The sequence below is a fragment of the Xiphophorus hellerii genome, chromosome 1, assembly GCF_003331165.1.
Source record: "Xiphophorus hellerii strain 12219 chromosome 1, Xiphophorus_hellerii-4.1, whole genome shotgun sequence".
Lineage (NCBI taxonomy): Eukaryota > Metazoa > Chordata > Actinopteri > Cyprinodontiformes > Poeciliidae > Xiphophorus > Xiphophorus hellerii.
In genome coordinates, this window is record NC_045672.1 from 5,307,855 (window position 1) to 5,333,570 (window position 25,716).

The 25,716-nt window shown below is 36.9% G+C and overlaps 1 protein-coding gene across 2 annotated transcripts; it reads left to right on the plus strand.

The window, feature by feature from the left end:
• On the plus strand, nt 1-25,293 carry hck (HCK proto-oncogene, Src family tyrosine kinase). 2 transcript variants are annotated; one of them, XM_032569424.1, is made up of 13 exons: nt 1-520; nt 13,365-13,453; nt 16,348-16,381; nt 18,056-18,149; nt 19,028-19,123; nt 19,217-19,320; nt 19,549-19,698; nt 20,328-20,480; nt 20,601-20,783; nt 21,403-21,479; nt 22,370-22,523; nt 23,143-23,274; nt 23,394-25,293. In XM_032569424.1, the coding sequence occupies exons 2-13, from the start codon at nt 13,373-13,375 to the stop codon at nt 23,594-23,596; spliced, it is 1,461 nt and encodes a 486-aa protein (XP_032425315.1). In that variant the 5' UTR covers nt 1-520; nt 13,365-13,372; the 3' UTR covers nt 23,597-25,293. The 2 variants fall into 2 exon arrangements, with proteins under 2 accessions (XP_032425315.1, XP_032425308.1); XM_032569417.1 differs by having other exon boundaries at nt 4-520; nt 13,365-13,495.
• Nucleotides 25,294-25,716: the final 423 nt, after the last annotated feature.

Consider the following 25,716-nt stretch of genomic DNA (forward strand, 5'->3'; position numbering starts at 1 on the left):
TGCACACCATGCAAATGAGCCTCTCACATCTGTGAAGCCATTCAGGTGTGCATTCTTCCACCGAACCTCCAAGCTCAAAGTGCGTCCCGAAATAAATCCCGAACCGGGGAGAGGGGGGAAACTGCATTCGGTTTTCACGGATTTGTCCTCTTTTCTGTAGGCTACCGGGGTAACCGAGAAGAAGTCACTGCCAAAAAAACAAAAAAGAAGAAGAAGAAGGAAGCCTCAGCTGTGGTCTGTTCAGCCAGTGAAACCAAGAGCAGGGGCTGACGTGTTGCTTGTTCCTCTTTACACCAGCTCGGATGCAGCACAGCTCAAACTTCCTCCTTTAAGTCCAGTGTGCCGCCGCTCCGCCGCCCCGTTCACATCTGCAGCTCCGACCCCGCGAGCGGGTCAGGGAGAAATGGAAGCTGCGCGCGAGGAATGAAGAATGTTCTCGACGCCCGTCACCGTCTGAGCCCAGAAGATCCCGTCCGAGTGCAGAGACAGCCCGTGTTTCCAAGTGACTGATTAAAACGAGGTAAGAGCGCTCTGCTAAGTTTTGCTTGTGTGTGTAGGGGGGAGGAAGCTAAAGCGAACGACAGCTGAGTGGAAGATATAAAACAATAAGCGAAAATATTATTATTATATTTTAATACAATGGGCTGTTGATTTGAAGAACAGTTTTTTTCTTCTTTTTTTTTTTTTTGCTGAGAGGATGCTGGATTCCAAAAGAGGAACTCTAAGGTCCAGAAGTTGCTGTACACAAATGAGATGTAAACTTTTATGATCTGATAGGATAGGTGACAGCTATACGAGCAACTCCTGATGACTTCCCTACAATTATGAACTCAATAACGGGGAAGGGGGAACAGGTGAAGGGTATCAATGAATTTCCAGCCCTGGCTTTCTGCTCAGCTGCACGAGTCGGTTATTTTTAGACGCAGACTAAACTAGAAACCACTCCAGTTTCAGTTCTGTGTTCTCACCGGCAGTCTTTATCCACTTTGCCCTCTGTACATTTTCAATTCAGTTCAGATGAAGAGGCCACGACTGTATGGGAAGCCTTTCTACATAAATTACAAAGTCTACGTGAGTTACAGAGCCGCAGAAGTGCCAGAGTTACATCATGATTGTGTCTGAGGTGTTGCAGTAATGCAGCTGGGGCTTTAAGCCGGGGTGTTTCCCCCAATGTCTTCAACAGAAAAGCAAAAAATAAATAAATAAAAAGTTCAAATGATGCAACTACGCAGCCTGAACTGCATCACCCTGGTTTATGTTAAGCCAGATATTGTAAAACTTTGTGTGATTGGTAGGATAATGCAGAAATCACTATTTTCAAGTATTAAATAAAACAGATTAGGCACAATGTGGGCTAATGAGCCAATATATGTTGAAGAGTTTGTAATTTTCTTTCCAGATTTATTATTTAATTCTCAGTGGTAGCTCCACACTCAGACCCTACCCTAAAAAGAAAAACCTGAGATATTTTGCATCGCTACATACTTCCTATCTGAAAAGAAGAACCGGAGAAAGTAAAACATCTGCGTCAGCTGGACTGGATGTCTTGAGGCATGAGCTGGTTTCGCTCTTCTAAGTGTACCAAGGATTTTAAAATTGGCCATAAAGTACTCAAATATTTCCTCCTACGATTTTTCCTGAGGTTAAAAGTGACTTTAATAAGATGCCGTAGAGCGTGTGAGACTTTTCTCCGACCAAAGAGAGAAGTAAAATATAAGGTATTAACAAGCCTAAAACTCTAGTACAATATCGATTATTCAAGTTTCTCTCTCTTTTTAAAACCTTTTTACATATGAAAAGTTAGTCTTGGGTGATCATGACGGGAAACGAAGCAGCCTGGTCTCAGTTCGACATGGGTCACTTTCCATTTCCAAGGCATTGTGAAGCATTGTGAGGTTGACAACTTTTGTGCTTCATGGTTCTTTTAATGAGCTGCCAGAGAAAGCTCCAGGGTGATCAAAGTTTTTTGAGTAGGTATTCTGCAGCTGTGCACTGCAGGTCAGCTGACTGAAAGAAAGTTGCCTCACTTTCACCTCACTTACAAGAAACGTCATATTGTATGTTTGGAAATATTTCAAAAGCTTCGCATTGCATAGAATGTGAAGTTGTGCCAACCATTACTTGATGTTTGAAACTACACTTTCAGCAAGCTATATGTTCAGTGAATCTGAGCAGAGGGCCCAATTTTAACTAGCTAACCAGCTAACGTAGCTTGTTATGCTTATCTATAAAGAGCAAAGAAACATTTGAAAACTACCAAACTACTAAATTTACCAGCAGATTTTTCTGTATTTCCAGTTACGTCTGTTTTTAAAAAACATAGGAAAATAATAGTAAATATACAATATAGGCAATATTATTGAAACTGTCATAATCCAGCCATCCATTGTCAATACGTACTTCTTCAGAGGCTACATGGGAGATGGTAAATAACTGTAATACTCAATATGTATATAATATTAATGAATCTTATAGCAGCCAATGTTACCAGATTGGGAAATTGGGTTGGATTCCTCTTCTAAATCGTAACTTAAATGCCACCTTTACAGAAGCATTTTATGATTTACATAGTTTACGTCTTGGGACATAAAAATTCATCCAGCCTACTTTTGTAAATTCTCAAATGGCAAGGAGACATTTTCCATTCACTTCCTCCAAAATAAACTTCTGACGCTTGCATTCTAAAAGAAGCATTCCAGGTCAGTGACTTTTAAGATAAACTCAAATAGATTATGCCATACATTATATATACTTTTTAATCTTTCTGATAAAATTAGAACGTTGTGGAGGAGGGGGGGGAGGATTATTTCTCATACATATTTACACTTTTCTACTGTGCTGTCAGAAAATTATTTAGCTATTTTTATAAACAGGATTATTTTATATCATAGTGTATGTAAGATTTTAATTTCAACTAATTGTTTTATTTATATGCCCTGTGATGGGCTGCCAGCCTATCCAGGGTGTAGCCAGTCTCTCGCCCAGTGACGGCTGGAGAGATAGGCACCAGAACCGCCCACAACCCTGGAAGAATAGGCTTGTACAGGCAATGGATGGATGGATAGTACTTAATTTCTTGATTACATTCAGTAAAAATAAAATTATTGTTCTTGTAAATACTTTTAATTATTTATATATTCTTCTGGCAATATTGTGACACAACATGAGATGTTTTTTGGGGTTTTTTTGAGAATCATCATATAAAACTACTTCTGTTGAAGATAAAAAGTTTTAAAAATAGGGCGTGCCGTGGTGGCGTAGTGGTTAGCGCGACCCGTATTTGGAGGCCTTGAGTCCTCGACGCGGTCGTCACAGGTTCGACTCCCGGACCCGACGATATTTGCCGCATGTCTTCCCCCCTCTCCTTCCCTGTTTCCTGTCAGCCTACTGTCATATAAGGGACACTAGAGCCCACAAAAAGACCCCTTGGAGGAGAAAAAAAAAAAAAAAGTTTTAAACATAACTAACTAGATATTGCAGTTCTGCATGAAAGTAACCAAAAGTATAAATATCAAGCAAGGCATTGATATATTGACCATCAGGGCTGTACAAAAATGTGCTCCAGGCATTTTTGGTCCAGGTGGCCCACTATGATTGGTCAGACATGGTCTTTGCAAATAGTCTTCATAAATATGTGCGCATGCAATGGCATCAATATAAACAAATAAAAATAAAGATTAGGAGAGGTTGCTTAACGTTTATGAAATTAAAATAATGCAACTTGTTCAAACTCAAACTTAGAAAGTACATTTTTCCTAAACTACGGTAATTGTAAGAGATGGTATTGGACGTGCCAAAAATTATCCAATAAAATGGTTGTGGGGTCTTCGGTTACCATTGTCATTATCAAAAACAAAGACCTCAAGGAAAAATGCTCAGTTTGCCCGATAACCACTCCAGCCCTGTTTTCCCTGATCGCTTCATGAGACACGAGTTGCTGACTGAATAAAGTTATAGAGGCAGTACCAGCTGTTGACACTCTGGGGAGGTGAGAATGTGAGAAACCCCCATGAGATACAGAATCTGAGAAGGAAAAAAGTCTCTTCCTGTTGATAAGAGACTAGCTAAAGAAGACTTCCTGGCTCGTTCAGCTGATGGCAGGTGATGTTGTTGTTGCCTTAGGCAGTCCCAAGCAGGTACAAGCTGGCGCCTCATTACAGCTCCAAAACATGTCCATCTGGGCTGAACATCTCCTCTCAAAGCAGGACGCACGCATGAATTATTCCTATCAGCTGTCTCCTGAGAGAGTCTGTGCTTCAATGTCTTGCTGCAGCATCGCCGGTTGATGCTGCAGCAACCAGTGTGAAGGTGGGATGTCAAAAGTCAGTCCGGGAGATACTAGGACCTTCTTGTTATGACGTACTTGAACCTGTCATAAGGGCTTCAATCTGTCCTTGGATTTAACAACATTGTTCTCACTAATTTCTTTCTTTTGCATTATCATGATTACCCCACCACAATCCAGGAGCTTCAAAGGGCCAATATTATGTATTTTTTAATCACATAGTGCCATTTGTAACACAGTCAAGTAACTATGTTAACTTCAGTTCTTATAAAAATGCTGTATATATCAAAGAACTTTTACTTCATAAATTAACACCTTGAATTTGGGTCTGTAACTCTTTTAAAAAAATCCTGCTTTTTTTAAAAAACTCCACCTTCAGGCAGTCATCACATCACTCCTCTCTTAACCTTTTAGCAACATTTTTTGCACTGAGAAGTAGCTCATATAATGAGCTCGGCAGCTGTGCAGTTCCACCAGGTGATTGCTAATTGCTGCTGGCTAGTCTGAAGGGGCTGAGTTGAGGAGGAAGCTTGGAAACTGCAACTGAATGGTTTCCACTGGAGAGTAAAAGATTTCTCAAACATGCATGAAAGAATCAAAGCAACACTCCAGGTATGTTTTTAATGACGCAATAAAATTATAACATGATGTGAAGCTCAAAAAAATCTATTTTACATAATACTGCCTTTTTAAATTAGTAGGAAGTGGGGGGCATCCAACTGACCAACTGCATGGTGCTTAAAGGTATAAGCTTTCCAAATATTACATCCAAGAGTCCACTGCAATATACAAGATGCACACAAGAATGTTGCAATGATAGTGTTATATATTTTGCAACTCTGTTACAAAATTAATTAAACCACAAATGTTTGTGCTAAATGCATTACATTTTCTACAGTTTTGACAGGTTTATTAGTAACCAAAGCTGTTGTTAGACCAGGAGATCATTTGTGTGGTGCAGGTATAATGAAAGAGCTCTAAGGCAGACCTTCATAGAAATATTATCCTTCCAGGAGGAGCATGTTACACTGTGACTAATGTTTAAAGCTGGGAAGGACCAACTTTTCTGTAGTCGTAGTTTTTGCAGAACAAACAGAACAGTGTTGGAAGAGTGCAAGACAAGGAAATGTTTCCAACAGAAATTTGTTTTCCGAAAACCTAAAAAGGAAATCGTCTGCTAATTTCACTTATTTTAATATTTGTGTATGTTTATAGCCTAGTTACAAACATATGAGGAAGTCTTTACCATAACACTCTAGATTTCTTCTTGTCTTTTACTTTGTTTTATACTGAGGTATAAAGATGCCCTTTCAGTTAATGTATATGTTCTGAAAATATAATATAACTTGTTAATGATTTGGAAGCAAAATAATTCTACACACCATGTTTTTGCAGCATTTTAGTTGACGAAAGGCTTGCGGTTCTTGCATTTAGACGTCAAAATTTCCAAAACTGAAAAAAAAAACTAATAGAACTGCTACTTAATTCTTCACGTTTATAGTCATATTGGCTCCTCAAAGCGCTTTACACAACATGCAGATGCACAACTGCCCTGGGCAACTTACCGATTGAAAGACTATTTTACTCCTGGAGCTACAGCTCCTGGTCACTGAGCACAAGAATTAGCAATCCCACTGGTTTTCTGATGTGCAACAACACCATGTTGATCTTGAGTGTGGCGTCATTCCCACTTCTAAGTTACAACTTCTGAGGCAGAAAATAAAGAGATGCCATATTAGAAATTGATGCTAGCATTGCTGAAGCCGATGCCGGCATTGTTATAGCTGATGTTAGCATTTTGCGATGCTAATATGTTCATCTGCTTTATTCATATCATGTTATGTTTTACAAACACCTCTCCTCGACTGTTGATTGAATTTTTTGTAGAAGCCTTTTTTTTGGCAAATATTAAGATAAGTTGTTTGTGTTTAATGTTAGTGGGTCTGTTAGCTTTCGCAGAGGATGATAGGAGTTCTGCTGTGACACGAACTGTTACATTCTGTTAATGGTTGACAAATGATTTCACTGGGAATTATTACATTTATTGGCATACAGTTATCAAATTAGGCAATGAATCAACACCAGCCCCGTTGTCTCTAGTTACATGTCATATGTGATTTAAATAGAGGTGTACGGTGCTAGTTGAACCTTTTTGTGATCGGTATGTAAAGCCAAGCCAAACACATCGATGAATGATTTGTTAAGAATCCATCTTTGACACTTCAAAAATGTACAGAATTTGACTGCACCATTATCCCATTAGGTCCATTAGATCTGTTCTTGAGAAGGATGTAGCCTGCTGATTCATCCATTTAATATTTTCAGACTGAGGAATTCAGTAGAAAAAAAGCAGAAGTGAATCTGCAAGCATTATCATGAGGAATTTTTTATAGGTTAATGTTTCACATCCACAATAAAGTGAAAGAAGACTGAAGTGGGAGTGGTAGTATTGCCTCCAGCAGTTTTTGTGATTGCATACAACAAAAAACCATCTGTGTCATAGATGATGACTAACTTTTGTTACAGGAAGAGAACTTTTTTTTTTTTCTAGTATGTTTCTGATCCAGATTCTTTATAATCAGACCATTTTTGTGCTGACAGTTTACGCAAACAAAAGAATATTTGGTAAGTTCTTTTGTAAATTATTCCCAAGTTCATTACTGGCTTTTCACTCAGAACTTCACAAGACAACAGATGTTGTATTTTTCCATATTTCTTTATTTACCTGTAATTAGCTTAGAATAGCTGTGCAGTGTCGACTAGCTATTTTTTTATATATAATTGCCAAGTTGGATTGTGCTTCTTCTGGCACTTTTTAACGCCTGTTGTTATGTGTAACTGCAAGAAAAGGGAAAGTCAGTGCCATGGAGAGGCAAGAAACTTTCTGTAGTGCAGTCATGCCAATGTTGAGACCTTTAAACGGAAGAGTAGATCAAATATCTGACAAAATAGAGAGCAGAAAATATGAAGTTTAGTCAAATTCCTGGTATCTGGGAAACCTTTAAATGCACCGCACTGGGGCAAAACCAATCTCAGTTTGAGCAAATTTGAAAAGAATATTCAACATGACGGGGAAAATATTTTAGTACTTTACAGTAGTAAAATAGGTGATTGTGGGAAGTGAAACTACTTAGCTAGTAACAGAGTCATAAATAAGTAATAGTGTACTTACTGTAGCGGCATAAATTTTTACAGTATTGTAATAATGCAGCCGACTCATTATGCTAAAGGTCAAGATTATAATTTTAGTACAGGAAGAATAACTCCAACTATGTTTAATAATTAAATATTTGACTTACAGATAAATCAAAACTAAATGTACTTTCAGAAAGCATACTCAGGATGAAACATTCATTTTACATAAAAATGGCTTGACATTTGGTTGGAAAGCAACATCGATGTGCTATGCCACAGAAATATTTAAAATCCAAAATCTAAATTCAAAGGTTCATATTTTTTGCAGCTGAAAAGAAGCATTTTGAAGTTAATGTTGTGTTTATGCCTCAAAAACGATGAATAAAGCAGTTTGTTTGGTGTTCCAGACGTCCTTCCTGTATCTGTTGCATTCAGATTTTCTGTAAATGATCAAAATATCAAATTATCTGTGTTGTTTCTGTTACATTCAAACCAGTAACCTCTGAACCAACAGCTGGCATTTGTGAGTGCTCCGTATATTGTTCACAATCTTTAATCAGTGTTTAGAAATGGTGCTGAATCAGGAGTTATCTTTATAGTTTCATGTCTGATTCATTACGTTTAAATATCCAGAATAACCTTTTTTAAAATTCTTTCTTATTTTAGACAAAAATCTGTACAAACACATGGATTCAAAATGAATGAAAAGACACAGTAGCGTGATGTCACTGTCTGTTTATTTAGAAATTATTGGTCACAATCTAGTTTAAGTTTGTCAGTGAGTTGCAGGTACAGCCACAGAATCTATAAACACCATGACAGACTCGGTTTTTAATGTCAGGTATAGGTGGCCTATTTAAAACCTGCATGAAACACCGTGTCGGATTTCTGTTTGTAGCTCAGCTGTTACTGAGCAGAGAGATCAGCCATTTGGGATTGTGGATATTTCCAAGCATCACTGATAAATTAGGATGGTTATGTATTTTTCCAGGGATTGACTAAGTGATTCTCAGTGGTTTATTGGGACGGCTGGTTTTGTGAATGTAAAATAATTGTTTTATAAAACCAGTAAGCTGGATGCATCACCATCTCTCTGAAACCACTTATAGTAACCCTTATACCAGTAATATATAGTTTATTACTGGTTTGATCCTCTGTTTTACTCTATAAAGTCAGAATCATCCTATTCATTTCTGTATTTTATATATATATTACATTTTATATGTTCCACTACCCAAAATAAACCACCATACCTCTGACAAATATCAGCCCAGTTTCTTCTATGGGACTGATATATTAAAGAAATGACTGATATCAGCCGATACCGATGTTAGTGCCAATAAATCATGCACCTATACCCAAGTCAGATGCTTTTAAAGGACTGAATCTGATCAATCGCCACATTGAACTACTTAAAACACTAGAAGTACTAGGTTTTCGATTTCTCCCCATACTTACTCAAACAGTGCCAAAAGACCCTGAGTCCAAACTGACTACTCTGATGGCTCAAATTAGCATCCATTCTTCTATTGTACATGTGGTCGTTGACCGTCAGGCCAGAAGGTAGGAGTGTGAATAGTCCATGTTGGGGGTGGGTATCTATGATACCAACAGGAGATCAGATCTCCTGTAGGTAATGCTCTTCAGTCTAGTTTTGAAGCATACATAAAGTGTTTTTGGAGAGATGTGACCTTTTGCAGCTGATGTTGTGCTGCATTATCCAGTCTAAGTCTAAGTCGAAGTCTAATTCTAAGGAACAATTGTGCAACTGTGAGATGCGTTGAGGCCATTACCAGGGTACTTAAGGGTACTTACAATCCTTCAGGTCATTTGGACTATCTCTAGACTGCATAGGAGTGGTGTCTACGTGGACTAACTCCAGCACTTCTAGAGGTTGTTTTTTTTTTTTTTGCTATTTCCTCTTTAAAAACAGGAAGATCAAGAATGAAACAAACTATTTAAAGCGATTATTACATTTTGTTTGGTTGTTGGTCTCCAGGAGTCCAGGCTCAGCACAGAGTATAACTTTTGGAGGATTTTTTTGGGGACTAAAATCTGTGTTTTCTGTGATGGAAACTGCCACGACCCACCCTGTTGCAGCACAAGAATATACAAAGAGAACTTCCAGTTCTCTACACAACCAGAATGAATAATATTATAAGGTTTACCATGTGCTGTCATGCTGAGATATTTCTGGATGTTATCGTTTGACCGGGTGATAGTCAAATAAGGCTGCGATGCAAAGAGGAACAGAGGAATACCTAGGACTAACTTTGTTAGGTTTTCTCCTGCTGAGTTTATGTTCCACTAAGAGATTAAGTTGATAACTTTTTTCGTCCGTTTGGTTTAAACAGACAAGAGTCTTGACTGCAGCAGCATGAAAAGTGTCAGCCTGTCCTCATACACGTCAACGACCCCTGATTTCACTGACACAATCGGGGTCAAAGTTTCACCAGTAGACTCCTGCTGACCTTCATCTTTACAAAAGTAACAGTATAACAGAGAGCCGTTTGTGGACATAAATGAGGGTTACAACTGTCATAGGGACTCAGAACATCCTCTTATTGGACGCTTTAAGAGGAACATGGCACAGAGAATACAGAAAAAGGAACGTTATTATGCTAAAACCACACAAAAAAAAACCTGACCGTAGCACTTCCTGGGTTTTTACACTCAAACGCAACATTTTCCATTCCTCTCTGCAGCGTGTGAGTTTCTTATTTGCAGTTATTAATAGCGGTGAATAATTATAACAACACGGATATTTCGAAATTTTATTTTACTTGTTGACATTCCCTGCACTGCAAAACACACAAAAACGTACCAAGTATTTTTTTGTCTAGTTTGTAGGTCAAATATCTTGAAATAACACTTGGCTGACTTTCGAGTTACTTGTCAGCAACATAGAAGAGTTTGTTACTGATGTAGGAGCAAATTTTTGTACTTACAAGTGAATAAGTGAAAACAATCCCAAAATAATTAAAACAAGCCTCTATAAATTGCTAAAATGTTGCTTATAAGTTCGTTTAGTCTTATTTCAAGTGTGCTAAGATATTTGCACTAGAAACTAGACAAAAAATACTTGGTAAAGTTGTATCTTTTTGCAGCGTGGCACTAAACTCAGCACGACAGTAGTGGTGTTGTTGTAAGCAATCATATTAAAGCTGACTTCTCTAACACGGTGCAATAATCTGTGTGTGAGCGAGCGAACGGGGGATTGAACCCTCTGAATGACTCGCTTGTGTCCTCTCCATCTGTCCAGCCCTGGCATCTGGGTCCCATCAGACTCCTCCTTTGTTCTGGTTCCTGCTCAACCTCGTTTTGTTCATCAGCATATCCTGTTCAACTTAGTTTTATTGATCTGCATTCACATTTGCTTACATAAATACACAAATACATATGCAAAGCAGCAAATTCCGTGAATGCTAAAGGTCAGTGGGGTCACGCAGAAACAAGCGTGGCAGTATTGAATATTGCCTTGCTAAAAAAAAATTTAAATCATGTGGAGTGTTGAAAATAAATCATAGACTGACTCAATTTAACTTGAGTGTTTTTTAAAACATCTTTTTAGTTCTGTGTTATGCTTTCTGTACTGAAGTCATTATTCAGGCTTAAAGTGGGATATTGTGTATTTTCCAAGCACATAATTCCATTTTATAGTACAGTTAAGTAACTCTGTTTCAGTTATGAAAATGCTACATGTATCTAAAACCACATAGATGGAATTTGACTTTACATCATAACCTTGTCTGACACATTGAAATTGGCCTCTGTCTCTTTAAGAACCTCCTATCCTTTCTGACACTCAGTCATCATCACAATGCTTCTCCATGATGCCGCTTACAACCGTTTTTAGAAGCTCAGTAGAGACGTGCACTTCCACCAGGTGTTTTCTAATTGCTGCAAATGGACAGCGCTTTATACGAGCAGGCGTACAATCTCCCATGGTTGCCACAGGAGATTCAAGGATGTCTTAAGGTTGTTGAAATTTGAGTGGAATTTGCCTTAATTGAAAGATCCATAGGCTACTTTCTATGTTGTCCTAAAAAGGCAATGATTTGTGTTACTTTAGTATGACATGGGATGTTGTGTGTATTCCAAGTACATAGTTCCATTTTATTTTTTACATGTACTGGATTTGTTTTGTATATATTTAGAATGACTTAAAAGTTTACCCAAGCACATACATTCTTTTCAGTGTAACTGGTTTTTAGTGTTTTATGGAGTCATCTTTCTCCAGTAAATTATCGTCGTAGTAACTTATTGTCAAGACCTGTGGGGGTGCACACATGGATTTAACTACAATATCTCAAAAGTCATAATGACTCTTACCACGCCAGCTCACTCTTGTCTTGTCATACACCCTTCTCTGTTCAGTATTATTAGAATATTCAAAAGCCATTTTATAGCTGGAGTTGGTTTAACACCAACTATCAGTTAAAGAGTGTTCATCTTGCATCATGGAAACCTGTTTCGTAAAAAACAGGTTGGTGACAGAGCGTGGTAAAAAGTGTGGTCAGCAAACAGAGCTAAGAGTCACGTTACGTTTTACATTTTACAAAAGTTAAACCATCGGCAGTCAACAGAAGATGGCAGCTTTAACAGAAACTCACAGTTCCTTGAAGTTCTTCAGTTTTATATCTGCGGGATCCACACTGAGGACAGAAAGTCTCCACAGATTTAGATTCTTAACTTTTTATCATGTGTTAATCTGAAATTTTCTACTGTGTCACTTTGCTTCAACGATCTTAAAATTCCAGAGAAGGTTTTTATTTGCAATCTGAAACTCTAGATGTCTCCAGTTCCTACTTAAAGTCTCAAACAATCCCAACTCCATACAGATTTTGGGATGGCCTACACCATGACTTAAATATATATATATATATATATATATATATATATATATATATATATATATATATATATATATATATATATATATTTCTTTTCTATTTAAAGAAGAGAAAAATCTTCTTTAAATAAAGTATTGTTAATGTACTTGTCAAGGTGGGTCTCTCCCCCATGAACTACTTCAAATTTAAATTAGAAAGATTGTTGTACTGATAAAATATTATAAGTTTTTTTTTTATATAAAGTTATTTCAAAATATTCTTTTTTGTTTCTCAGTAACATGTAAACCAAGTTATTTACATACAGTATCTCATTATGTATGGCGTACTTCCATTAGTTTCTAAGAACTGATAGTATCTTTCAGTACCTCAGCATTTTTCTCTTTTCATCAGAGGCCCCTTGATTTTGTGCTTTTGCTGACATCAGGAATAAAAACAAAAACACTTTGTCTTTAAGAACTCTGATTTTTTTTTTTAAACTGAAATCACTACAATGAGGCATTATGGACTTTTACTTTCAACTACTGTTAACCTGCAGTGTCAGGTCAGCAGCCTGCTTTGCTGAAGCTGCAAAACGTATTGCCTCCATAAATGTATCTTGTGACTTCCTTCTTTGTCCAGTATCCTCAACATGGCCGACGATTTTATTTTTTTTATTACTATTCTTTTCATGTAAAATCGATGTCCTCACTGACTGCAAGCATCAGTCAAATCAATGCATTTTACATGCAGTTTAGAAGAGTCTAGATTCATATTAACTCCACAGTTTTCATTTATGAGATTCTGAAGTTATTGATTAAAATAATTGTTGACATATTAACTGCAAATGTTGGAGTCAGAGCAACAGGAACTAGTCCCCATGCTGACAAAGGTCTTAGTGAGAATCTCATCGTGTTCCTTGATGCACAAAAATGTTCAAACTGGCCCATTAGCCATTTCAATAAAAGTAAGATAAAAAAAAAAAATCTTTTGTTTTTATACTTGAACGTTTGTTATTTCAGTTGTGACCTGCCTGTTCTTTTGAACGCCGCATTGAACCGCAGCGAAGCTTTGACAGTTTCTACTCAGCTCTAACGCATTCTGTCGTCCTGCAGACGGCATCATGGGCTGTGTGGGCTCAAAGAAGGAGCAGAAGTTCCCCAGCAAAGACTCGGATAACAGCGACCAGCAGAACAGAGCTCAGGTACACTATGTCAGAGACCCCACCACTGGAAGCAAATCTGCCGTAAGTTGGACCTGAAATAAAAACATACTGATTTAGACATTTAACAGCTACAAACTCACTGAACGGTCGCTGAGCGATTTCCATTCATTGCGGTTCTGATCCTCATTAGAGAGTGTCGACTTTTACAAATATGTCAGACTCTGAACCCACAGCTGAGCTAACGCATTTCCTCATAATGTAAAATGAACGTTCTATGGAAAAATATGAATCGGGTGGCCTGGGGGCAATTAGTTGAAGCGGTTTCAAAGATTTTTTAGGGGAAGGTTTTTATCAACAAATTGAAATCCTAAAAATGAAGATACAGTACAGTTTTTTTTTCTTCTTTTATTAACCCATATGTTGTGCTGTACTTTAATTTAAACATAGAGTAAATAGAACACAAGCACTGTGCTTCTTTTTTACTCCAACAAAGACTGGCGCCACCAATCCATTAAACTTGCCTAAATACTCCAAGCATTTGAAGACAGAATGAGCCATATTCCATTTACTGATGCTCAACAAAATGATTTCACTGCTGAACCAAATTAGGAAATAATTAAACCCCCCAAAATTAGGAAACAATAGGCCTTTATTTAACAAGACATGTGAGCAAAATTATGTATTATGTGATTTAGAAATTATTTTTCTTCAATAATCAGACCACTTTGCTCCTTTCATTAAAGTATTGCATGCTTAGTTTAACCAAAACTCCACATCAATCAACCTTTGCATCCTTTTTTAACCTCTGGTGTAAGGGAACTGTTTTTTACTGTGAAGAATGTAGATTTTGATTTTTTTTTTTTTTAGATTTGGATTTACCGGTTTACTATTAAAGCCAAGCAAAAAGTATCCCACGAAATTAAAAGTGCCACATGAAATTACAGAAGTGTGATAAAGTTTTCTCATTTTAATTGTACGGTGTATATTATGAGTCACCCAAAACATGGCAATCCTATGCTTGAATAGGACATATTTAGCATTTTGCAAAATGATTTGTTGTTGGGGTTTTAAATAAAAAAAATTAAAAAAAAACATTCATTGTGTTTTTGTTTTCGAGCAGATGCAAAATACGGTATAAATTGTGCACTTAAATGCAGCATGTACAACAGCTATAAAAGGTATGTTGTAAATTTGTGACATTAGGCACAACTGAACAAATTGTGATTACAGAAATATTTCAGCTTAAGCATGTATATTATTTTAATGATTCTACTAATGCCAAGCAATGATTTCTTTGCAGTCTATTCTGTCAGCACAGACTCCCTCAAACAGAACAAATCTTAATCAAGCAACCAAAGTTCTGAGAAATAGTTTTAGCTATTTACCAAGACCATTAGAATAAAAATTATAATGGTTTTCATTAGTATTATAAATTCAGACAGATTTCTATTACAATGAAAATCTGCCTGCTTGGAAGGAAAATAGAGAAATTTTGGAGTAAGTTGCAAACGTTTTGTACAGTAGTATAAATACTCTGCTCTGGACAGTTTAAGTGCACACCCATGTTTTAGAAGTAAAAAAAAACAACTACAGAACCTTGATGGGCTTCTAAAAAAAATGAGGAAGTGTAATGATAAAAAGGCAGAAATAGGCAAACTTTGTTCAGAGAAGATAAGGACGCAGTTCCACAATTTTCAGCAAAGAATGGATGGGAAGTACCTTTCCTTTGTTGTCATTTGCAGAAAAGACACTGTGTGGACGCAGATTCAACATGTCCGCGTGACCTGCTGTGAGTTTGCATGCCGGTTAGACTTTGATCTGTGGCAGGGTTAAAGTTGCAGCGTTACTGCGAGTGTGGTTCCTCTGGCTACTGCTTCCTGTGTGTTGCCTGTAAGATCTCTTTCGCCCTCAACGAAGAAAGAGGAAGTGAGAGAAGCAGAACCAGAGCGTTCAGCTAGGACATGCGTAGCGAGACGTGTTAAGCCGTACTTTTTCATGCTGTGATAACTCTTAACGTCTAAACTGAACTTCGTCAACACATTGGGTGATTGGGTCTAAAATGCCCCCATGGGTTTTAAACAGATGACCTTGATCTACTTTAAAATCTATGTGAAAACCAAATTCTGACATAAAAAGCAACATCTAACCTGAAAAACAACAATATAGCTGCAATTGATGCAGAATTAGTTGATAGGCTGACCTTACAAATGTTATTTTGAACGGATGAGGAAAATAGGCAGTGACATCTATCAGTGTGGAAAAGATTTTGGCACATGGTCGCAAAACTACCCAGAAGATACAGCACCACAGGCCTCAGCTGCCACAGTTAAGGTCAATGTTAATGACAATTAGAAAGAGTCTGGGCAAAAATAGCATCCATGAGGGATTTTACAAGTCAAAAGCCTTAGCTGACCAAAAATAACACAACGTCCTGCCTCAATTTAGCCAAAAGAGCATCTCAGAAAGTTCACCTCTGAATGGCAAAAAAGAAAAGAAAAAACTGTTTCATACTGGCCTAGTTAATGTCTGCATGAGATGCTGAGGCATGACTTTTTAAACATGTCATTCATTCTAAAACAGTCCTCCGCTTTGACTAATTTAAAAATACTTCTCCAAAGAAGAGTGGTCCATATTCCACCACAAACGTTTTACCACTAATCACAAACACTTATAGGCAGTTGGTGTTGTTGAGTGTGGCACGACCAGTTATTACGCCTGTCCTGTACCTTTTTTAAAATAATCTACTAGAAATGTGACTCCTAACATTAGTCTTGTTGATTATGCATTGTTGTTGGTAACCACACTAATTCTGATGATCAAAACATATTTTGCTTCTTTTTTTTTAATGTATTTTACTTTCATTTGAATGCATGGAAATTAAAATGAGTGCAGCATTCATGCGTGACTGTGTCTCTCTCTCTCTCTCTCCACAGGCCAAACAGCCTACTAATGCAACCTCTTCAGATGGTGAGTTTACTTACTGGATATTGTTGACATTTCATGAGTATCTTGAGCTACCTCTGCTTAATCTCAAAGTAGAGAAAAGGATCAGTTAGGAACTAAGGTAATGTTAGATTCAAAATGGCCGTCAACAAAAGTCCTTTTTTTAGACTGATATGGGTGAGTGGTTTTTGAAAGCAGAAAAACCTTGTCTCTGAGCTCGAAAGAGGAAGAAGTGTCAGTGTGTTGGTGCTGAGCAATAACCCCTCTCACTGCCTCACCGTGCAGACCTAAACACAGAAAAAGATCAGCCTGCTGCTGCTATTATTACCAGGCGTACAAGGAAGTTAGTCATAGAGCGAAAATATGGGGAAGCCTATTGTAGAGATCAAGCTGAGGTGTGCCTGCAATTATTATGCATTGATAATTATATAACAGCAATGTACTTGACAGCATTTTTATTTTGGTCCAACTTATTGAACTAAAAAACAATACAGGACTGAACGTGTCAAAATGAAATGTCTATTTCTAAAACATAACACCATGCTTTGTGGTTTACTGATTTCTATTGCAGCTGCTCTTACTGAAAATTAAGCTAAGCCAGTGTTAACAGAGCTAGCGGTTAGCATGCATGTTTTCTGTAGATTTAGTCCTCCCTGAAAGACTACCTAGTCTAACTACGGTAATATGTGGAAGATAATTTGAGACCTCATCTTCCTCCATTCTATTACTTTTAGACAGAACAAATATATAGTCTTTATAATCTGTGCTAACCAACATTGTAATACATGAATTTAGGATAGAAGACCTGATCATTTTGTCTAACAGTTACGTTCAGTCAGTGATTCGTTTCTGGAATAATGGTGGAAGAGGCAGAAATTAATACAAAAATATAAAAAAGAAAACATGGTTTTGTCATTCCATGATTTAATTTATTAGTGTATTTTCTCCTGTCTTCTCCCTGCATTTTTCCAACCCTTTTATGTCTTCAAGCTAATTTTAATGCAAATAGCTTTGAAAAATAAACTCTTGACACCTTGTGATCTTTTAATTATTTATCTTTCTACGTAAAAATGTACAGTTGTTAGTACAGAGCAGTTGAGGCCATATTAAATGGTTAATTAATTTTAGGTCATTTTTTGTGTTATTGAAAGTTAAGCTAGCTGCTAACTTGTGGCTAGCTTAACCGTATGCTAGCCACAGAAGATTAATTTTGCTCAAATTAATCTTCTCAGGTTAATGCCCAGCACTCCCTCCACCGACCGTCTCTGACAGAAGGGCTACTGGTTAACATGTTCTTTGATGATTAGTCGTCATTCTTATTTGACCAACATGCCATCTTATTTGTGGTAATGCAACTGGGGGTTTAATTATGTTAGCAACGTCTGGCAAAAGAGTGACAGCTGCAACTAATTTGTTAGATTTGCTTTGCTATGTCTACTCCTTGTTGCACTGATCACGCTGCATCATCTCATCGAAGGCTCAATGACATGATTTCTTTGGCCTTAGACAAAAATCATTGGATTTGGGGAAACAAGAAGAATGTGGTTAAAGAATCTAAGCTTAGGATGACCCCCGAAAGTCCTGAAAGTGCGATCTTTTCACATGTGCTGGAGCTACAAGTTCTCCAAGCAAAAGTAAATATCTATGCAAATGTCTGGAAAGTGGACATAACATCCGTGTTGTGTTTTATTGGAATAGGTGAGAGTGTCGCCATTGCACTGTTCGACTATGAGGCGATTCATGAAGGAGACCTTGGCTTCAAGAAGGGAGATAAACTCAGAATTTTGGAGGAGTAAGTAGCTTTGGGACTTACTCATAATGTCATGATCCTAAGAACAATAAAGCTAAACTTGTAACCAGAATCCAGAAATAAATAACTAGATCTGGAATGCTTTTGGAATTTAGAGTGGACAGATATCACCAAGTCAGGACATGCTGATGGACTCATACCAAAGAAGACTGAATGCTGAAAGTGGACCAAAAACTTCTTTAGTTTTTGGCATTAGTTTAAGGATAAGTACTGTGGGTGGGCGATATGGACTTAGAGTATTACTGCAATATGTTGTGGTGCTATTGTGATAACAGTAAAACACTATTTATTAATGTGAATTAAACTGCACATAGTAACTGCATTTAATGAAAATTTCCAATTTACATAGACAATGTTTGTCTTTGAATAAACATGAAGAACACTGTAAAAAAAATAACATATCTGAAAATACTGCCCATTTTTTTATATTAATTGAAATTTATTGGGAGAACATTCCTTAATTTTTTATTTTTTTTAAATAGATTTTTCACAATAAATCATAAACAATACGATTAATGCCCACCCTAATGAACACAGGTTATAGTAGCTTTTTTGTTTAAGTTTACAATAACAGATTTGTTTGTTTTTCAGTTGTACAGGATTAATCGTATGTGGGGAAGAAAAGACCTTTTTAAATAAGTAAAAAATTTTTACATCACAAGAACCTGTCCTTTTAACAGTACTGTGTCAGGTGTTGACAACCATCTACACTTCAACCTTCGAAGTATCTGAAAGAGCCTGGTGCTGTGTCAAGGCAAAGTTACCCTTCTAGGTGTCAGAAATGGTTTCACTTGCAATTTATTTTTTTGATTAATAGTTTTGTTTGTTGTGCCTCTCTTGCTGTCCCTTTCACATTTTAGGTCAGGCGAGTGGTGGAGAGCTATGTCCATCAGCACAGGCCAGGAAGGCTACATTCCCAGCAACTATGTAGCCATAGATTCTCTGGAGACAGAGGAGTAAGTGCACACTCTTGAGCTTTAAACACAATCATGGATTATTGTGTGGCCTTTGTTTAGATTTAATCACTGAGCCTTTCCCCTCTTGTTCAGTTGGTTCTTTAAGGGTGTTAGCAGAAAGGACGCCGAGAGGCAGCTCCTGGCTGCGGGGAATCGAGTCGGATCCTACATGATCCGAGACAGTGAGACTACCAAGGGTAAGACGAATTGCAAAAGTAAATGCATAAAGGGTGTACACACCGACACCCTTTAAAAGATTTGGTAAAAGATTGGTAAAAGATTTCAAATGGATTTACTGATCAAAAGGGGTCTGTATGTTTAAGCAATTCCACGGTTTAATTTAAATATTTGAATTCCACTTGCCATTTTTAAAATCACCTCTTTGGATCAGATGTGAACTTCTGTTTTATTTGTTTTTACAACAGGTAGCTACTCTCTGTCCGTCAGGGATCAAGACCGCCAGTCTGGTGACACAGTTAAACATTATAAAATTCGAACTCTGGACAACGGAGGATTTTACATCTCACCACGCATCACCTTCAGCACTCTGCAAGAGCTGGTCAGCCATTATAAGAGTGAGTTCTGACCGCCAGAGCAGATTTTCTCCACAGTTCTGATGTAGCATATTGTATGTTGCTAGATGTCAAACAGTCAAACCTGTTCTTATTTAGTTGCAAGCAACCTTTTTTTAATCTTTTGTCCCCCCCCAACAGGAACCATTAATATCATGGTAATGTGTGGCTCCCTCTGCTGGCCAAATCTTATAACTGGTCCTCAATCAACTGGTCCTTTTATAAATGAATGTTTATTTACATATTTGTTGAAACTGCCACTATGTTGTGACAGTATTGTTTGAGACAAATAATCTGTGAAAAAATGTAGCACCTCTTTTTTCTCCCAGAGCTCTCAGTGCTAACTAGAAACAACCAATCACAGCCAAGAGGAGGGCCTTAGAGCTGTAAATCACCCTCCACACCCTTTTTACATATTATGTCTTACATCACTGTGACCACATGGTGATAGTTTTAACAAATACATTAAAAAACATTACGGTTTTTTTTTTATATTTAAATCAAAGTTATACACTGCAGCTTTAAAGGAGTAATTTGATAGGTTCCAATTACCTATAGCATCAACAATTTTCCTAATCATAAAAAGCTGCATAACACCTGAAACTGCTAAATATAATATTTGTTGTTTTCAGAACAGGGAGATGGCCTCTGCCAAACTCTGACCAGCCCATGTTTGAGCCCCAAACCTGAAAAGCCTTGGGAAAAGGACGCCTGGGAAATCCCAAGATCTTCACTTAAGTTAGACAAGAGACTTGGTGCAGGACAGTTTGGAGAAGTTTGGATGGGTGAGACAGATCTGTACCACTGTAAAACACAATCAGTAACATATTTTTCGTTACCAAAGTTGTAATTAATTGTTATGGTTGTATATATATATATATATATTTTTTTTTTCTTCATTGAAGCTACATACAATAAGCACACCAAGGTAGCTGTGAAGACCATGAAGCCAGGCAGTATGTCAGTGGAGGCTTTCTTGATGGAAGCTAACCTGATGAAGAGTCTACAGCATGACAAACTGGTTCGACTCAACGCTGTGGTCACCAAAGAAGAGCCCATCTATATCATTACTGAGTATATGGAAAAAGGTGCAACTTCATGTTCACTTGATTCTTGCAAACGTTTTACACAATAATGTCTTATTTCTCTAAAAACTGTTGCAGAACTCTTCTTCAGTCAAGATTAATTAGTCCCAGAGGATAAAGCGAATTGGTTGTCAGTCAATTGGACTTCTACAATTTTCAAACGGCAGCAGTTTCAAAAGTGTCACAACGGTTTACATGGAGGCTGTTTATTGAATCTTTAAATCATTGTCATGTTTGAATTGGACACTTTGTTGAAAACATATTGTCAGTGCTTCCTCTGACTGGTAGAGAAAACAACTAGCTTTGAATCTTCCTCTCTCAGTAACAGTGTCAGCATGACCGGAGTAGAAACTAGAAGTAGGAAACAGCTAAAATTCATACAAAAAATGTTCCAAGCTCTTACGCAGAAGAAGAAAATCCAAACTGTCGTATAGAAATGGATCCATTTTCTGTTCCTTTAAGAGTTTATTACACTTAAACTAGAAGATTTAAACACAAATTGCTTATCTAAAATACTGTCTGAAATTCATGTGTTTATAAATGTTATTATATATATTTTTTTATATTCAGTCAATGTGCATTTAATGTTAATTTTAATAAGTATGATTATGTCTTCTTACAGGCAGTTTGTTGGACTTCTTAAAGAGTGACGAAGGCAACCGTGTCCAGCTTCCCAAGCTTATTGACTTTTCTGCCCAGGTTTGAATTGTTTGATGTTATTCATCAAAAATAAAAAATCATTTCTAATTAAAACAACAGCTGCAAAGTGCCGTGTGTATAATGCTAATCACATTTGGCACTTGAGGTAAAGATGTGTAAAAGGCCTTAAAATAAATCCATCTTTCATTAGCACAATTACTAACTAGTAGCACACATGCTGATTATATAGTATGTGAGAGGTTGGATGCTAGTAAAGTGAAAGTTATTAAGTGTAAAAAAACAAAAAAACATCTTTCACTAGTCCAGTGTTTGACTGTTAGTGCTGCCTCGTCAGAGTTTCCTACTGTAGCACAGATGGATAGCAATGTCTGTCTAAAACTACCGTCATGTTTACAAAGCGAAAACTATCGCTTGTTGTGTTAATGTTAAATATTATCATCGTTCAACATTCTTTGAGTGACTGGACTGACGTGGAAGCTTAGGAGTTATACTTAGTTTGGCAATGGAGCAATTTATATACACGACGAAACCACAAAAATATCACTTCCTTCATCAGAATATACTACCTGTGTAAAATTAAAAGCTATCGCAGATGCACTAATCCTTTTATTAGAATATTCTACCTTTTTAAAAAAATATATATTTTAAATATATTTTAAATAAATTGTAAGAAAGAAATCGTATCAGACGGGGAAACACGTTTTTATTGAAATTCAATTAAACACAGACATCTACAAATACAGAGCACTGCAAAAAAACAAAAGAAAGGGTGCACTAATACAGTGTATGACAGTCTAGAAGAAGGGCTGCTTTTTTACCAGGTTAATCAATAATGCTTTCATCTGTAACCTTGGGGGGGAACTAAGAAAAGCTTTTACAGGTCAGTTCTGTTAAATAATCTGTTGTTACTTTACATTGCTTGTTTCTAGATTGCAGAAGGTATGGCATACATTGAACAGAAGAACTACATCCACAGAGACTTGAGAGCTGCCAACATCCTGGTCAATAAGTCCTTAGTGTGCAAAATTGCTGACTTTGGCCTTGCTCGTATCATTGAGGACAATGAATACACAGCCAGAGAAGGTAAATCTCATCCCTCTACATGCCACAGAAGGATTCATCTCATTCCTCCTTGTCATGTTAATGACATCACTGCAAAAACACAAAATCTTAGCAAGTACTTTTGGCTTATTGTCTAGTGTACATATTTTAGTAAACTTGAAATAAGACTAAAAAATATACACGCTTGTTTTAGGTCAATAATTCCTTAACTTCTATGAAAAAGTACCAGTTCTACTGGCAGATTTTGTTTTTCATTTGTAATAAGACTCTTTTCCCCTCGGCTTCTCTCTCAGATTATTTTACCAGTGAAATAATCTGCCAGTGAAACTGGCACTTTTTTAAAATTAATATTAAGGAATTCCTGATCTAAAACAGGCTTCTATGTCTTGCAGAAACGTTTCTTGTTAGAAGTTAAAAGCTTCTCTTATTTCAAGTACACTAAGATATTTGCACTAAAAACTAGACCAAAAATACTTGGTGAGATTTAATGTTTTTGCAGTGCTGCTGTATGCTGAACGGCTTACTTAAACAGAAATATTTTTGACAAGGACATTTTTTAACATTTTTTCTAGGACTTAGAATGTCTGACTGACCAAACTAGTTCTACAGGCTTACTGTTTTATTGTTCTTCCTTAACCAGGAGCTAAGTTTCCAATCAAATGGACCGCCCCTGAAGCCATCAACTATGGTTCCTTCACAATAAAATCCGACGTCTGGTCCTTCGGAATTTTGTTGACTGAGATTATCAGTTACGGACGCACCCCCTATCCAGGTGACAACGCCGCATATTATCCTTTCAAAACGAGCAACAAGTCCTGTTACGGTATTTAGGAAAATCTTTTGGAACATTGCTGGCGTGATAAAGGTTGTAAGCAATTTCTTATTTTCCAGGAATGACTAATCCAGAGGTAATCCGTTCTCTGGAGAAAGGTTACCGAATGCAGCGCCTTGACAGCTGTCCCACTGAACTTTATGATATCATGCTGGTGTGCTGGAAGAACAAGCCAGAGGACCGTCCCACCTTCGACTACCTGCAGAGTGTCCTGGAAGATTTCTACACAGCCACAGAGAGCCAGTACCAGCAGCAGCCATGAGACATGATTCATTAATATGAATCATCAGTTTGTGTCTGCAGTAGTGCAGTTCAGGCCACAAACCCTGTTAGTTTAGCTCTCTGTCTCTTATTTACACACACGGCACAGCAATAGTAGGGACTGTACAGAAATTATTAGCAGACAATTACTTTTACTTTTGAAAGACAGGTCTTTACACGTTTGCTATTTAATAAAAAGCTCCCTGTTTTAAAAGAGGAAGAGCTACAGGATTGGAAAGATGTAGCAAACACATGAGTTTCTAAAAGTGAATCTCCATTTGTGTCCACTACAGAGAGCCCACAAAGACTCTCTGCCTAAAAAAAATTAGATGCTCTTTTTTTATACTTGCTTTATGTAAATTGAGAGTCGCAACAATTCCACAGCACTAAAACTCCAACTCAAAAGGTGGTGTCAAAGAAGTTACAAAAAAAGATTGGAAGTGCATCCTATATGTCAGAGACAGAAACAGACATTTTTCTCTCACAATATAACCTATTTTTTCTTACGTCTGCTGTTTATTGAATAAATAGTTTATTACTCAAGGCCGCTCAAACTGCATAAAGCTTTGTCGATAGATTAGTGCGTTAGCTCCACCTTGTGGTCTGGAGTTTGATAGAGCCTCAAAGGTTTGGCACATACAGGCAGCAGTCTTAAAAACAAGAGCATAGCACATTAAATGTTAATATTCCCATCAGCTTACTTGAACTGAATCAGTTTTGGCCTCTAACATGAAGAGTAGCACTTCAAAGAACATTTTTATCTAATTTATTTACGTAGATACATTAAATACAGACTGCGCTGTAGGTTTGGAGCTGGCAAATTCAAACCAAAAGGCATTTCATTTGTGCCATTGTTTTGACGTAAGTATCACTAATGGTAACTTGTTCTGTATTGGTAAGTTTTTATATTCCTGCTGTAATTTTTATACAGTCCCTAACTTTTTAAAACATGACAAACTTCATCAAGCTCAGCAGATATTTTCTGTGCTAACTCAGGATTACAGAAAAGGAATTTACAATGTGAAAAAAATAGGCCTGATTATGGTAGCAATTTTCTCTCTGCACATGTTTTTACATTCTTTGTGTCTTATTTTAGCATTCCTCATTCACAGTGCCTTTGACAGTGGCTCTTTAATCCACGTTCAATCAGCAATATATTCCATATGATTTGTATATACAGAAAAGGTAGCACTCAGTCTTACATTTATTCTGCTTGTTAATTCTTACATATGTGTTCCTTATGACTTAAGTTATTTAAAAAAAAGCAGTTCATACTTTTCTCAGTAATATTTTCTTTAAAAACAAATCTTTTATAAGCTTGTATGCTTGTTTTAGCAAAAAGCAATGACTGATACTTACTAATGCATTTTTACCGTGCTGGGAGTTGAATGTAAATTGCACATAAACATTCAGGACCAAAATCCTGAACAAGTGAGCTTTTAAGATTTTAATATTCCATGCTGTGGTAAATATGGAATCTATTTTGAAAGACATCTACGTAACAGTGTATCAAAAACGTTTTTTTTTAAGTGTAGAGCCATCTAAGAATGAAGCACAGCATTGCTCAGAACTGTATATAATCATCTAGTTAAGACTGTTTTTTTTCCTCTGTTTTTCAATGTGAATCTCTTGGCAGTTTGTGAATGCTTAAGTGCAAATGTTATGACAACGGTTAAATAAAAAGATTTAAAGATGGCAGTAATGAGTCTTCATGGAACAGCAAAGAGATCTTTTCAACATAACTTTTATGTTCTTCTACCTTTTTATTAATTATTATTTAACTTATTTATTATACTTCAATGTATTTAATGTTTTTACTGTTTAATGTAATCCACACTGCGTAAAAAACTACATAAAATATAGTCGTACTCTAATATTTGGTTAAATGCCCTGTACAAAGTGGCTGTTGGACCACAAGATTTCTCAACAGCATTGGAAAGATGGGAGGCGCTTAAGAACTAGAAAATAAAACATATCAATCTATATATTTGTTATACCCTGAACAAGATGCTACTACATGTATGCATGTGCAATGGAGCAAGTTTTCACTACTTGCTGGTGAGTATTTGGAGACGAGGTTACCTGCGTTCTGCTGAAAAAGAAAATGAAAAATCTGATTAT

What these genes read in the sequence shown, in the direction of transcription:
- hck (XM_032569417.1), top strand. Translation starts at nt 13,373, where the DNA reads ATGGGCTGTGTGGGCTCAAAGAAGGAGCAGAAGTTCCCCAGCAAAGAC. An exon ending in AGACAGTGAGACTACCAAGG is followed by an intron (nt 19,321 to 19,548) that starts GTAAGACGAATT and finishes TTTTTACAACAG; the next exon opens with GTAGCTACTCTCTGTCCGTC. An exon ending in TGAATACACAGCCAGAGAAG is followed by an intron (nt 22,524 to 23,142) that starts GTAAATCTCATC and finishes TTCCTTAACCAG; the next exon opens with GAGCTAAGTTTCCAATCAAA.